This window comes from Epinephelus lanceolatus, chromosome 20 (assembly GCF_041903045.1).
Source record: "Epinephelus lanceolatus isolate andai-2023 chromosome 20, ASM4190304v1, whole genome shotgun sequence".
Lineage (NCBI taxonomy): Eukaryota > Metazoa > Chordata > Actinopteri > Perciformes > Serranidae > Epinephelus > Epinephelus lanceolatus.
In genome coordinates this window covers 30,808,431-30,824,706 of record NC_135753.1, presented here as the reverse complement: position 1 = coordinate 30,824,706, position 16,276 = coordinate 30,808,431, and the positions used below count along the sequence as shown (strand labels likewise).

The window sequence follows — 16,276 nt, the reverse complement described above, 5'->3', positions numbered from 1 at the left end:
TGCAATTGAGTGTTAACAGCGAGCGAAGTGCCAAATTACACAGAGTGGGGGATTAACGCAGAAACGGACAGATAAATGAACAGGAGAGCGAGGGAGAGAGGGAGGTAGGGAGAGAAAGAGCGGGGAGAAAGGGAAGCAAACCGTCGGAGTGAGGAGAAGTGCTCAGTAATGAATGAGAGGCAAGTGGAGGATTTGGCTTAGAGCAACAGGGTCTGTAAATTAATGTGGCACTGTAAAAGGAAAAGGGAAAAAAGGCAGAAAATACTGGAGGGATTCACAGAGCAGAGAGATGTTACAGCACCACCCTGTGGGCACAACACAGACTGCAGGTGTTGGTTCATGACGTGTGGACCTACTCAGTGTGTCCCTGGAAGACGTTGACAGAGTGGATGGACGGGTCTCTGAAGTCCCACAGTCTGAAGGTGGTGTCTCTGGATGAGGTGACCACCAGCCGCTGGGTGGGGTGAGTACAGCAGTGGGTCAGCTCCTGGTCATGTCCTGCACACAAAGACACAAATTAATAAACTCCTTGTGCATTAGTACAACAGTAAGAGCATGTCAATCAGAGCCCCACTTTATTTAATGCACCCAAACAGCACCAATCAGCGAATTTCCTTTCAAGTGTTGTAAAAAAGTGATGTTTAAAGTGCTGGAAGAGGCACAAACTGGCTATTTAATTTCTCCAAACAGCTTCTGCAGGGCAGTTTGCTTGGACTACAATTATTTCATTGTGTGGGGACACTAAGCAAAGGAAACAGTGGTTTCTTCCTGTTTAGTCTGGGAGCCATAAAACACAAACAGCCAATTTGGTTCCACAAAATAACCAGGCAGGCCATTTTGTCTTCTGTTTAATCTCAGTTACTCGTTACCTCTGACATTACTGCCTCAGACAGAGGTAAATGTGGACCTTTAGCTGTCTTGATTCAATCTTTTAGCAGCAAAAACAATAGGCCTCTTTTTAAGAAGAAACTTCTTCTGAAAACTAACATATAGCATTTACATTACAATAATAATTTTAGCATGTTATATTTTTACGATTTATTTTACGAGATAAGATAGACATGTCTCAAAGGAAATTTGTCTTGGATACAAGTGGTACCTGCCGTTAAAAGACACACAAAAAAAATTATACTTACAGTCCATACACAGAGCTGTCACTATTCACAATCCTACACACTCAGTACCTCCAGTACATGTGCTGCTATGAACTAACAAACTGCACGTTGCCCATTGCACAACAGGTCTGTTGTGCATAGTGTGTATCCGTGTCACCTGCAGAGCAGTGCCACAGGAAGTTGTTTCCATGTCAGACTCCAGCCTGCTTCTCCAAACTGGGGCCGACTGACATCTGACACGCTATTTCTACACCCAAAGTCGGCCTATGTCTGCACCTTAGACCTACTTACAGATCATGTTCTGAACAGGGAACAGATCTTCCAGGACCATGTAGATTTAATTGCAGAGAGCGACGAGGACCAGTCTGTGCCCCTCCAGTGGTCAAAATCTCTTTCTGGTGTTTGGAAATATTTTTGGGCATTAGACTTGGGTTCGAGTCTTTTTTTTTCCCTTGAATACAGTGTTCACTGAACAGATAGGAGCTTCCCATGCATCTTTATTTTGTATCCAATACTGACACTTTTAAAATAAGACAGCTCATTTAGAATTCACTTCCTGCAGAAGTCCCTCCACTTCAGAACTACTGAAGCCCAAGTTTGCATGTTCTCCCTGTGTCAGCGTGGGTTTCCTCCAGGTGCTCCAGTTTCCTCCCACAGTCCAAAGACATGCAGGTTAATTGGTGACTCTAAATTGTCCGTAGGCGTGAATGTGAGTGTGAATGGTTGTCTGTCTCTATGTGTCAGCCCTGTGATAGTCTGGTGACCTGTCCAGGGTGAACCCTGCCTTAATCTCTCGCCCAATGTCAGCTGGGATAGGCTCCAGCCCCCCTGTGACCCTCAGGATCATACCTAAATACTTAAATGTTTAACATATGAAAAACTTGGAGATAAACTCCAAATGTATGTGAACCAGAAGATGACAATAACAGACACCATATTATACCATAAATACTATGATATATAATGTCAGCCAGTTTACATACCAGTGAGTGCGTGAACCAGTTCAGACGTCTCCACCTCATACAGGTTGGCAGCACGATCCCAGGAAGCTGTCACCACTTGTCGACCTCCCACCAACCAATCAGCTGCGATCACAACACCCTGGTGGCTCTTCAGGGTTGCTGTAGGGACCCGGACGGTGGGGACCTCACAAGGGCCCTCGCCATCCACCTCACCTTCTTCTCTGTCTGACGAGTCCTGGTCGTCATCACATGGAGCCTTTTGGGTGCAGAAAGAAGAACGCACAGTTATACAGTTAGTGCACACAGATGCCTGCAGTGATATAGAAATTAAAAATGACAGCAAGTATCTTGTTCTGTTGTGATTAATTTGCTGTGAAAACTTAAGTGGCCTATTTGTAAATGCACTAAATGTTCACTGACTTGGTAAATTTAATAAATCCTTTGACAGAAAACACACCTCTCAGAAACTATTCCAGCAGCAACTCTGAGAAGAGAACAGAAAGGTTACTCACACTGACATCTGGTGGTGGCTGCGGGGCAGGAAGCTGCACCATGTAGCGCCAGATGTGAGCCGTCTGGTCCCCAGAGGCTGCGGAGAACACAAGTTCACATCAGCAAACACACAGCACATTCAGATCTACAGAAATTGAAGTGCTGGAGCCAACAGCAGCGGGGAGGAGATGGTCAAACAGTCCTGAAGAAGATGAACATGTTGATAAAGAAAATCCAGCTAATTTAACTGAAGAAACACACATGGATATAAATACACACCTGTGAGGGCCATCTGCTCTGTGGGGTGGAACTTTATGGAGTTGACTGTGGGCGAGAGAACAATGATGAGACATGTGTTACATCACATATTGTTATTATAGACAAGCCAAGTGAGCACATGTTGACAGACACACTGTTTTATCTACCACGAAGCTGCAGCAGCATATGTTTTAATATTAAGGAGGATTAGGGCCACGTTAGAGAGAAAAGGAATCTTATATTTAGAAAATAAAGTCATAAATCTACAAGAATAAATTCATAAATTTATGAGAATAAAGTAAGGACTTTTTATACCATGTTACCTGACTGTCTGGTCTTTCTCTTTGACCTTTTCTCTCCTAAAATTAGAATTTTAATCTCTTATTATGATTATTCTCGTAGATTTATAACATTATAATTGTAATATTTTGACATTATTCTCGTAGATTTATGACTTTATTCTCATAGTTTTGCAACTTTATTATCATAACAACTTTATTCTCATAATATTACGACTTTATTCTTATAGTTTTTGAACTTTATTCTCGTAATATTTTGACTTCATTTTCGTAGATTTACAAATTTATTCTTGTAATATTTACGACTTTAGTCTTGTAATATTTTGACTTTATTCTCGTAGATTTACAACTTTATTCTTGTAATATTTTGACGTTATTTTCGTAGATTTCTGACTTTATTCTTGTAGTATTTTGACTTTATTCTCGTAGATTTCTGACTTTATTCTTGTAATATTTTGACTTTATTCTTGTAGATTTATGACTTTATTTTCATAGTTTTGCAACTTTATTCTCGGATATTTACGACTTTATTCTTGTAATATTATGACTTTATTGTTGTAGGTTTATGATTTTATTCTGTTATTAACATGGCCCTAATCCTCCTTCATAGTTTTAGGCATGAACCAGAGAGAGTTTAATAAAAAAGGTATAATACATGGCAGAACTTGCTGAATAAATTCTCATTATATCCATTTAAGAAAGGTTATTTAACACTATTTTGTAGGTTGATTTGAACCAATTTCTAGTGATACACTGCAAATTATAACAAAATCTAACAACAACAAATACAAATACACATATTTAAGTTTCATACGAATCATTACCTGATCCTGCATGGCCGGCATACCTCAGCAGACACTTCCCAGTCTCTATACTCCACAGCAGAGCTGAGTGATCTGTGAGGAGAGAGCAGAGCCGGACAACAGGAAGCCATTTACATTTGTATAGCAAACAGGTTGTGATTTCATATTGTAATGTACTGTCTTCACAAAGCTTGCTCTCTAGTTAGATTCAGTTATGGACCACTTTATAGTGAGATTGTGTACAACATTGACATTAGGAGGAACATAAAGTGAGCAGCAAACACAGAGTTAGAGCTTCTAATGTTTCTTGCAAAGGCAGATGATGGAAATAAAAACAAAAAACACATTCAATAAAACTGAAAAGTCATTAAATTTCTGTCTATGTGAGGGTTGTCTCTTTTGTTCAGAATTTCAACAGTATTAGCAATAACAATGCAACAGACGCCATCAATCATCTCAACTATGTCCTCATTTTCTGCCAATTGCACCAAGGTATCACAACTGATGTGACAATGATGTAAATAATGCACAGAACATCCTTAGTTCCGACAGATTATTTGGGTACTGAAAACCACTTTGTGGGATGTGAGCTGTGTGCAGAACAATGACCTGTGATTGACATATCCAAGTTAGGGCTGGAACTAACAATTATTTTCTTTATCGATTAAGATGATTTACTGTGTCTCCCAGCATGGTCTAAATCGCATGGAGGAGATACCAGGAGTCCGGTCGTTCCACGAGGAGAGCTGAACAGGGCTGTAGAAGGGCATCAACCCAGCAGCAGGACCGGTATCTGCTCCTTTGTGTGAGGAGGAACAGGAGGAGCACTGCCAGAGCCCTACAGTATGACCTCCAGCAGGCTACTGGTGTGCATGTTTCTGACCACACTGTCAGAAACAGACTCCATGAGGGTGGCATGAGGGCCTGACTTCCTCTAGTGGGACCTGTGCTCACAGCCCAGCACCGTGCAGCTCGATCATTCACCAGAGAACACCAGAATTGGCAGGTCCACCATTGGCACCCCGTTCTCTTCACAGATGAGAGCAGGTTCACAATGAGAACATGTGACAGGCGTGAAAGAGTCTGGAGACGCCGTGGTGAATGTTATGCTGCCTGTTACATCATCTAGCATGATCAGTTTGGCGGTGGGTCAGTGATGGTCTGGGGAGGCTTATCCTTGGAGGGTCACACAGACCTCTATGTCATGGCTACCTGTTAGGCACCAGGATGAAATTCCCAGTGATTGTCAGACCTTATGGTGGTGCAGTGGTCCCTAGGTTCCTTAATGTTTTTGGGCAGTGTACAGTCAGGTCCATAATTATTTGGACAATGATACAGTTGTCATCATTTTGGCTCTGTACACCACCACTATGGGTTTTAAATGAAATATATAATACCTGCTTAAAGTGCAGACTCTCAGCTTTCATTTAAGGCTTTTTTCAAAAATGCAGTATGAACCGTGTAGGAATTACAACCATTTCTTCACACAGTCCCCCAACTTTAAGGGCTCATAAGTATTTGGACAAACTAACATAATCATCAATTAAACAGTCAGTTTTAATACTTGGTTGCAAATCCTTTACAGTCAATGACTGCCTGAAGTGTTGGACACATAGGCATCACCAGATGCTGGGTTTCTTCCCTGGTGATGCTCTGCCAGCCCTTTACTGTAGCCGTCTGCACTTCCTGCTTGTGTTTTGGGTGTTTTGCCCTCAGTTTTGGCTTCAGCAAGAGAAATGCATGCTCAGTTGGATTCAGGTCAGATGATATGACTTGACCATTACAGAACATTCCTTTTCTTTGTCTTAAAAATGTCTTTGGTCGCTTTTGCAGTATGCTTCAGGTCAATGTCCATCTGCACTGTGAAGTATCGTCCAATGAGTTTTGAAGCATTTGGTTGAATCTGAGCAGATAATGGTGCCCCAAACACTTCAGCTTTCATCCTGCTGCTCTTGTCAGCAAGAGAAGATTTCACTAGAATAAATACAGAGGGTTTATCACAAGATGCAAACCGTTGGTTAGCCTTAAAAATGGAAGGCCAGATTAGAGTTTGTCAAAAACCATCTAAAAAGCCTGTACAGTTGTGGAACAGCATACTATGGACAGATAAAACAAAGATCAACTACCAGAATGATGGGAAGACAAGAGAAGGAAGAAGGGAAGGAACTGCTCATGATCCAAAGCACACCACCTCATCAGTGAAGCATGGTGGAGGTACTGTTATGTCATGGCCATGTATGGCTGCCAGTGGAACTGGTTCTCTTGTATTTATTGATGATGTGACTGCTGACAAGAGCAGCAGGATGAAAGCTGAAGTGTTTGGGGCACCATTATCTGCTCAGATTCAACCAAATGCTTCAAAACTCATTGGACAATGCTTCACAGTGCAGATGGACAATGACCTGAAGCATATTGCAAAAGCGATCAAAGACATTTTTAAGACAAAGAAAAGGAATGTTCTGCAATGGCCAAGTCATATCATCTGACCTGAATCCAATTGAGCATGCGTTTCTCTTGCTGAAGCCAAAACTGAGGGCAAAACACCCAAAACACAAGCAGGAAGTGCAGACGGCTGCAGTAAAGGGCTGGCAGAGCATCACCAGGGAAGAAACCCAGCATCTGGTGATGTCTATGTGTCCAACACTTCAGGCAGTCATTGACTGTAAAGGATTTGCAACCAAGTATTAAAACTGACTGTTTAATTGATGATTATGTTAGTTTGTCCAAATACTTATGAGCCCTTAAAGTCGGGGGACTGTGTGAAGAAATGGTTGTAATTCCTACACGGTTCATACTACATTTTTGAAAAAAGCCTTAAATGAAAGCTGAGAGTCTGCACTTTAAGCAGGTATTCATTGTTTCATTTAAAACCCATAGTGGTGGTGTACAGAGCCAAAATGACGACAACTGTATCATTGTCCAAATAATTATGGACCTGACTGTAGTTACAGCCATTCATTGCTATTTATAACTAATTATATGAGCTATTTATTGACTTTAAGCTTTTTTTGTATCCATTACTTTGAACGTTTTCAACCGTTTACCCTTTATTTTAAGCCAACTAGTCAGTGAGGTGCCTTGGTGTACCTGCAGAGGCGGTGCCCAGGACCACTGGCTGAGTTCGGGTGACGCTGAGGTCCCAGATCCCGTCCCGATGGCCCATGTACTCCTTGAGCAGCTGGCACAAAGCCCGGGACCCTGTGGTGGCTTTAAAGCTGGACACAATCTGAGCAGGGAGAGATGAGAGGAGGGCATGATGAAGAAAAGGAAAGAAATGGACAGAGGGATGAGCATTCTGTGATAAGCAACACAGTGTTGCTTAGATAAGAGGCCAGGTAAAAAAAGTAACTACAGGTGCACCAATACAACGTCTTCAGACCTGATGGGATTACTTTGAAAGATCTGGCTGATATAAATACCCGTGAATTAATTTCCATTTACTCATTTTATAATTTGTGTTTGATACATGACGTGATATAATTGAAAGCTGGCTCCTTAACCAAACCACAGACGAACACATGACATAACAGTAGCTTTTCATTTCTACATGCGTCACATATTTTGGTCTCTGACAAACAGATTAGGCGAAGTGGGCGGTTGTTTCAGAGCAGGTTAACTTCAGAGGATCAAATCCTGTCGACAGCCTGACAGCTCTCTGGAAAACAAAACAATTATCATTCCTACAGGATCCTGACACACAGTGAGTGAGAAGTGATAAAAAGCACTAGACACTGTTGTAGATCAGTGGAATCATTTTGTTTTCTAGGGTAATTATGTTAGAGATAAATTAAACATTTGTTACACAATTATGTGTCCACTCTAGATTTAAAACAAACAATGAAATGGTTTACCACAGGCTAATGAACGGCAATTATAGCTGCATATTAATTGTGCACAATTAATTAGCTTAGTTCATTATGAATGCAGCATTTCTGCATTATCAGTCAGTCATTTCTTTTTCTTTATCAGTTCTTTTCCTCAGTTGGGGCAGAAGGAAAAGCCATTATTACTTTTAACAGTTTTTGTCTTTTATTCAGATTGCTCATAATGAGACAATAAAAATACATGGAAGGATAATAGCAACAACTTGGTGGGTATTTTGTCCACTTTCATATTTTTTCAAAAGGAATCTATTATACTTCTAGCTCTTCTGTATCGCCTTAGCATTATGTTTGATACGTAGATATTATTCCTGTGTTTCTGCAGCTTCTCAATCTATTATATCTGTGTCCTACTGTGCAGCGGCATGCAAAAGTTTGGGTACCCCTGGTAAAATTTTGTTTACTGTGAACAGTTAATTAAGTAGAAGATGAACTGATCTCCAAAAGGCATGAAGTTATAGCCGAAACATGCTTTTCAACATTTTAAGCAAGATAAGTTCATTTTTTTGTACAATTTTAGAGTGACAAAAAAGCAAAGGAGCATTATGCAACAGTTTGGACAACTTGGGGTGTCCAAACTGTTGCATAATGCTCCTTTGTCTAGAAGACTAAGAAAACTTTCCGAGAGAGCTGCTCCTAGGATTGTTAGACAGGCAAATAAAAACTATCTTTTGGCTGCAAAAGACCTGCAAGAAGATGATCAGGCTCTGGAGTGGCGGTGCACTGTTCTACTGTGCTGTGACACCTGTACAAATATGACCTTCATGGAAGAGTCATCAACTTTCCTGTGTCCTCACCACAAAATTTAGCGTCAGAAGTTTGCAAAGTTACACTGAAACAAGCCTGATGCTTTTTGAAAACAAGTCCTGTGGACTGATGAAGTTCAAGCTGAAGGTTTTGGATGCAATGAGCAAAGGTATGTTTGGAGAAAAAGGGAACACCTGTCCAGCTGTTCAAAATGGGGATGGATCGATCGTGCTTTGGGCTTGTGTTGCAGCCAGTGGCACAGGGAACATTTCACAGGTAGAGGGAAGAATGAATTAAGTTAAATTCCAGCAAATTCTGGAAGCAAACATCACAGCATCTGTAAAAAAAAAGCTGAAGATGAAGAGAGGATGGCTTCTACAACAGGACAATGATCCTAAACACAACCCCAAATCCACAATGGACGACCTCAAGAGGAGCAAGCTGAAGATTTCCCTCACAGTCCCCGACCTAAACATCATTAAAAATCTGATGATAGACCTCAAAAGAATGGGCTTCAGGCCCTTTTCCTTTATTATTATTTTGGATCTTTAAAAGACTAAAATTACAAAATAATTGAAGATTTGTGTCATCTTTCACTTTTTGCCTTTTGGAGATCACTTCATCTTCTACTTACTTAACTACTCACAGTAAACGAAATTTTGACCTGGGGTGCCCAAACTTTGGCATGCCACTGTATATGTCATACCACACTGTTATTCATCAGCATTAGGCTCAGTGAAGCCAGAGAGAGATGGACTAGGTTGAACTGGCTTTGTGTTAGAGGGCCCTCGTAGCCTGCCAAAGCCAAGTGTGTGTGTGTAAGCAAGCACTGTTATATTGCAGAGGATGTCTCTGCAACTGCCAAAAGGTTGATGGTTTCACTTTGCCTCAAACCGTGTGCCACTAGAGCATTAATATCACAACTGCTCTAATGCCAATTCAAGTATCAGTGAAAGTAAGATAGATTATCACTGTGTGTGCTGATACCAAACGAGTGGTGCACCGCTAAAAATATCCAGTGGTCTGGTTATACATGGCCTTTAGTCACTGCAGGCTTCAAAGTGAACAAATTAAAGGCTGAATTGTAGTTTCATTTATCACAGAGCGGTCATAACCTGTACTGTGCATGCTGCTGCAAGCAGACGGCTGACCACAGCAATAAGCTTAGATCATTGGTAGTCATTAGATGCAGCAGCAAAGCATCTGGTTCCCTCGTGTGAGACTGTGTTAATATATGCTCTCATTCTGTCTGCTGTGTTTACAATCACATTACAGTACAATACAATCTTGTTTGTTCCCTGTCATTGAAATATAATGGGCAACAAGCATAATAACCCATTCCAGTGAAGGTCAACCCTGTAATAAACCCAGGGTATAGTTAGTGCAGATCATTAGTTTCAAGTACTGTCAGTCTGAACAAAATTAGTTGTCGGTCATGTTTTGTAGCCAGCTGACAGGTTAGCTGTAGATTATATAGCAGCTAGTTCTGTTAATTTAAGAAGTCCTCCCTTGATCCTGTGTATCCTCTTTTCTAACTTACAAATCAGCAGAGGATCGTGACCCACTCTTCATGTAGCTCAGACTTTGGCTGCATTCAGACTGTTTCTTTAATTTAAAGGGTAAGTACTGTAGTTTTCAACCTGGACCCTATTTTATAATGTTTTTTTGTCTAGGTGACTAATTGGAACAACAACTTTTGTAATTGACCCAGTATTGAGAGAGCGCTGCAGTCAGCAATGGCGAAACAGGCTGCAATGTAATGATACCAGGTGTGTTCAAACCATCAATTTATGCCCACTAAAAGTGTTTGTTTTAGCCACTGACAGGCTCACGTTAGGCCTGGGACCATCAGCGATCAAAATCGTATACTGGCGATTGGAGGGTTGCCAGGCGATTTGCTGGATATCAAGGCCATTATGAAAAAAAAAAAAAAAAAAAAAAAAAAAAGGCGCTCTACCATGCATTAAGAGATGTTTTTTGGGGAAATACGTGACTGTCAGAGAAGCCCTGTTTACAAAAAGACCTACAATCCATCTCCTCTCAGCACAGGGTGCCCTGTCAGCCCTGCCCTGACAGTGACAGGGTGCATCTCTTTGATCCAAAGTGACACAGCCCGTTTGCTCATGCTTCGGGGTCATTCAATAGAGTAATTGCAAATAAATATTGTTTTAATGTGTAACTATTAAAATGCTCACAAGGGCTTTCATAAATTCCTACAATGTTGCGGCACTGCAGCACTTTGCAGGTTAAAAGTTAATGACAGCGACTTGAAGTGAGGAGGACACCACTGCGCTGACAACCCGGAGACGCTCACTTTTGTGATGTGATGCAAAATATTAAAATAACGTGGTAGTGACGTACCAAGGACGTAACCCCCCCCCCCCCCCCCCCCCCAGCGATTTAATTGTGTATTGGCAATCTAGAGCAATGACAATCCACAATATGAAATTTAGAGGCAATCGCATAGCCCTAGCTCACATTGTTATTTTAAGTGTCTGGCAATTTATGGAAAGGATCCCTACAGAGATTTACCTTTTTGTTTAACCAGTAACAACCCTGGAATTGGCTTCACCAAACCCACCAGACTCCACTTAAATAAACAGTAATTTTATCATTGTAAAACACACTTCACACAAAGCCGAGAGAAACAAAATTAAACTCACAAAAGAAACATTATTTCATCTTTCCACTGTTTCAATAATGACCAGCTCTGGTTTAGTTGAAATAAACCTTTGATTCATCCAGTTAGATGTGAAAATATGCTGGGACTATACACGCTAAAATTACTATTATTTTAAATGGAGTCTGGTGGGTTTGGTGATGGCAGCTGTAACCACTTGGAGCATGTTCACATCTTCAGTTTACATCCACTTCAAGTGTTTGTTTTGCCACTGACAGGCTCAGATTGTTATTATAAGTGTCTGAAAACTAAAGGAAAGCATCCCTACTGAGACAGACCTCTTTGCTAGAGAGGAAGATCCTTTGTTTGTTTAACCAGAAACAGCCCTCGAAATTGCCATCACCAAACCTACCAAACTCCATTCAAATAAGTAAAAAAGTTTTGGCATGTATAGAGGCAGCATATTTTCACATCTAACTGGGTGAATTTAAGGTTTATTTAAACTAAACCAGAGTTGGTGATCGTTGAAACAGTGAAAAGACAAACCAAGGTGGCTTTTGTGAGTCTTCTTTAGTTTATTTCAACTTTGAATGAAGTGTGTTTTACAATGATAAAATTACTGTTTTGGAGTCTGGTGGGTTTGGCAATAGCAATTTCAGGACTGTTTCTGGTTAAACAAAAAGGATCTTACTCTTTAATATGAGGGTCTATCTCTGTAGGGATCCTTTCCCTAAGTTGTCAGACACTTAAAATAACAATCTGAGCCTGTCAGTGGTATAAACTGACTTCCTGTTTCGCTGCTGCCAGCTGCAGTGTAAATTGTTGTTCCTGTTTGTCATCTCAACACAAAAACATAGGAAAATAGGGTCCAAGTTGAAAAAATACCTAACTTACTTTTAAAGAGAAGCAATATCAAGGTAAAGGTGAAAAATTAGAGAATGGGGAAAAGAAATTCAAAGACATCTTTTAAAGCCGTATTACACATTTGACCCTTTTACATTACAGTGCTCTAAGCTTACATTTTAGAGGCACTGGTATGCCTCAATGAAAGAGTTAAGGGGCACAGTTCAGTTTTAAAGATTATACAGTATGTATAAGACACGATTTTGAAACTTTTGATTCTTGAACAAAACGTTTCACATTCACACACTTCAGTTTTCACGAGCATATGTTCTGTAGAGTCCTGCAGTAAAGGCCTGATTTGACATCTTGGGAAATTACTTGCTGAGAGTTAGATAGATCAATACTACTCTCGTGTCTGTTTTTCACTGTTTTACAGAGGTTATATGATGGACTATCTTTTGCCTGTGAGCAGTTGCCAGGCAACCAGCAGATACTCCAACTTATTGGTTCTGGTCAAGAAATAGCCCGGAACATTCTAGTTTTTGTATGGATTAAACCACAGAGAAATAACTTATTAATTACTGAGCTTTAGAGGTGCTGGCAGGCAGATTTTTTACTTGAACAGTTTGTCTTAGTGTTAAGCTGAGCTAAGTGACTGCTGGTGTTAGCTTCCTATTTAACGTAAAGACACAAGAGTAGTATCAATCTGCTCATCTAACTGTTGGTAAGAAACCAAATAAAGCCTAGTTCAGACCAAAGATTCACTATGAGACAGGTTCTAACTTGCAAAACACCAGTCTGAAATGTTCTGAAAACCAGTTTACATCAATTCCACTAGACGAGATGGTGTACTGTCTCCATAGCAACAAAGCTCTACACTTCCATTCTGATTTCCAGCTTTTCAGGCTTATTTTGTAGCTGAATATAATTTGTAGCCTCTAAAAATAAGAATGAGGAGAGTGATAGTGAGATACTGGCTACAGCTGCATTTTTGTGATGAAACTGCAAAAACACAAACAGATGACCTGAGATTCAGATGGACTGTAATCATAATCAATACACCACAATGACTTAACTAACCTGCGCCGATTAATCAGTCGATGACTATGTTTGTGTGGGACGCAGCAAAACATCGTCAGGGCGGGGATAAACATGCGTTTCAAAAGCCACAGGGATGTAAATCGGACGAACTTGGGCTCGGCGGGGACAGAGGGTGAGCGAACATGCTCTCTGCTGACAGTCTGTAAAGGACTTGACCGGTAAGCCTCACCATAGGTTGACTGGCTGTTGAAACAGTTGACGTGCCTTATGTTCTACAGCCAGCAACTGGCAACTTGACAAGCTGAGTCGCAGGCGGCACCATCAGCCAGCTTGGGGACGGCAGCAGCTCAGTCCATCGGGACTTGGGTTGGGAACCAAAGGGTCGTCGATTCAAGTACCCGCCTGGACCAAATGCAGAGTGTGGACTGGTAGCTGGAGAGGTGCAAGTTCACCTCCTGAGCACTAGTGAGGTGCCCTTGAGCAACTGCTCGGGGCGCCTGTCCAAGGCAGCCCCCTCGCTTTGACATTTCATATAGGTCCTGTTTGTGCATGTGTGTGTATTTTGGGCCTGTGTGTATGTGACAACGAGTGAAATAACTGAAATTGTGAAGTGAAATTTCCCCTCAGGGATTAATAAAGTACATACGCTTCTTCTTCTTCCTCTTCTTGAATCAAGCTAAGACTGGACAGTTTACACCGCTGCAACTGTCACCTGCAACGTTCTGAAACGGGTTTTGTCTCATTGCAAATCTTTAGTCTGAACTGGACTTAAGTGCATTTCTCTTAAAATGCTGAACTCTTCCTTTAAAAGCTGTATGAAGACAGCTCTTTACTGAATGTTAATCAATTTCCACATGACCATTCTGACTCCTGGTAAACTTGTCTTGTGATGTGGGAAGCAATTTGTTTTTTTAAACTTTTGTAATTCCACAAAATTTATTTTGGCATTACACCAACTGACTTTGACAAGTCGTTTTTACTGATGGAAAGAGACTTGTACCCAATAACCTATTAACATGACCAAATATACAGTCTGATTGTATGAGAAACTGTAACAGTATGTTTGTTTTTTAAATAAATGCAGCCGTTCACCCAAATGATGTCCGACAGGGTGCAGAGCAGAGAAGAGATGAGGAGTCAAGGTTAGACTGTAGTTAAAAACAGACTCAGCCCACAGCTGACCCTCACAGTGCTTAGTGACAAACAGAGCATTCAGGAAGTTACCCATGAATCTCCTCCCCACAACTCCCATGAAGCCACACTGAAGTTGCGAGGTCCACCTATTTTGCTGTGGAAAGTGTACAAGGGCTACATCGGCAAGAGATTAAAGAGGAAGAAGTCAAGGGAGATGTCAATCAGTGATAATCGCTTAATATCAAGTTTCCCTAATTTAACACCCTAAAAGTCCAAAAATCATTATATAAAAACACTTGAAAAACCAAATGAAGTTAACAGTCATGATTTTTGGTCACAATTTAATTTGTTTACCCCCTCTTACACAGGAAGAGAAAGACTTCCTTCTCCTCACTCAGTCAGCAACAAAGGGGCTTTTGATAGTCTGTAACCGTTACCCCCACAGATATAAATAATTACACAGATGACAAATCTTCTGAGCTCTAGAGACCAGGCGAAAATAGCTGGAGAGAGGTACCTTGCTGGTAGAGGCTTTGTAGGTCGTCTTCAGCTTCTGTGACAGTTGACTGGTGCTGTGGCTGGCTGTGTGACGGAAAGATAAAGAATAATGAATGAAATTATCCACCAGTGACAAACCTACTGGTTGGTTTCCCTGCTGCACTAACGGCCTAATAAAGCATCAAAGCTTTTAATTGCGCACAGCACACGAGAAGATTGTTTCATAAAACAAGATTACCTGTTAAACCAGGCTAACTTCAGCAAACCAGGTTTATTTTTCAAAAAATTTGCTTGATAAAGGAGGTTTACATACGTCGACAGCGGCATGCAAAAGTTTGTGCACCCCTGGTCAAAATTTTGTTTACTGTGAGTAGTTAAGTAAGTCGAAGATGAATTGATCTCCAAAAGGCATAAAGTTAAAGATTTCTTAAATATTTTAGGCAAGATTACTTTTTAATTTCAGTCTTTTACAGCTTCAAAAAAACAAAAAATGAAACGGGCCTGAGGCAAAAGTTTGGGCGCCCTGCATGTTCAGAGTCTTTCTGTTCTTGTTTAGGAGGCTTTCACCCATTCTTCCTGCAAAAGGCTTCTAGCTCTGTGAGATTCTTGGACCGTCTTCATACACTGATCTTTTGAGGTCTATCCACAGATCGTTAATGATGTTTAGGTCGGGGACTGTGAGGGCCTCGGCAAAACCTTCAGCTTGCCTCTCTTGAGGTCATCCATTGTGGATTTGGAGGTGTGTTTAGGATCATTGTCCTGTTGTAGAAGCCATCCACCCCCGTGTTTAACAGCTGGACCGGTGTTCCTTTTTTCTCCAAACATACCTTTGCTCATAGTGTCCAAAAAGTTCTACTTTAACTTCATCAGTCCACAGGACTTGTTTCTGAAAAAGCATCAGGCTTGTTTAGATGTTCCTTTGCAAACTTCTGACACTGAACTTTGTGAGAACAAAAGAAAGGTTTTCTTCTGATGACACTTCCATGAAGATGATATTTGTACAGGTGTCACAGTCTGATAAATCTTCCTGCAGGTCTTTTGCAGTCAAACGAGTTAATACAGTTAGCCAGCTAAAGTAGTAGAGTTTTCATTACAACAAATTTAACATTACAGCAATAGTACAGTAGCTTGCAGGGTATGAACAAGCAATGAAAGGACGAGGGGCCAATGGTGCATTCTATTAACACTGGGAAGTCAGAATTTTTAAGTTCCCTGCAGGCCCCCAGGAAGTGCGCTGGGCTTAGAAGCCAAAATTTGTAGTAGCAAAATAGTGAGATTACAACTCCTGAATCTGTCACATGCTGCCATTCGGCCCAAAAAAACATTCTCCCAAAGACTTACATTTGGAAAGAGACGTCTGTAAATCAGTGGATACATTTCTTTGAGTGTCACAACCTCCAAAAAATGACTTGCTCCATTCAGTCCCATATCATTTGGAAAGTCTTGAAGAATCTCAAGAGAGCTTTTCTGGCTTCATGTTAGGAATGAACGGGGTCCTGCCTTCAACGCTGTATCCAGGTTTCTTCATACATCCATGGCTCCCAGTTAGAAATTTCAGCTTGAACGCCCCCAAAGTGGAATTT

At 41.0% G+C, this 16,276-nt stretch overlaps 1 protein-coding gene across 4 annotated transcripts in view; it reads right to left on the bottom strand.

Annotated features, from left to right (window-relative positions):
• Positions 1-16,276, bottom strand: part of LOC117264558 (WD repeat-containing protein 37-like) — a 36,668-nt gene that overhangs the window by 13,450 nt on the left and 6,942 nt on the right. For 3 of the 4 annotated variants that reach the window (XM_033638589.2, XM_033638590.2, XM_078162788.1), the window contains 8 exons: positions 14,713-14,777; positions 14,286-14,369; positions 7,017-7,155; positions 3,951-4,022; positions 2,849-2,893; positions 2,590-2,666; positions 2,099-2,333; positions 357-498 (listed from right to left, as the gene is read on the bottom strand). In XM_033638589.2, coding sequence (XP_033494480.1) covers positions 357-498; positions 2,099-2,333; positions 2,590-2,666; positions 2,849-2,893; positions 3,951-4,022; positions 7,017-7,155; positions 14,286-14,369; positions 14,713-14,777 — 859 coding nt within the window. The remainder of the gene's footprint in view (positions 1-356; positions 499-2,098; positions 2,334-2,589; positions 2,667-2,848; positions 2,894-3,950; positions 4,023-7,016; positions 7,156-14,285; positions 14,370-14,712; positions 14,778-16,276) is intronic. The other variant, XM_033638591.2, reaches the window with a different exon arrangement.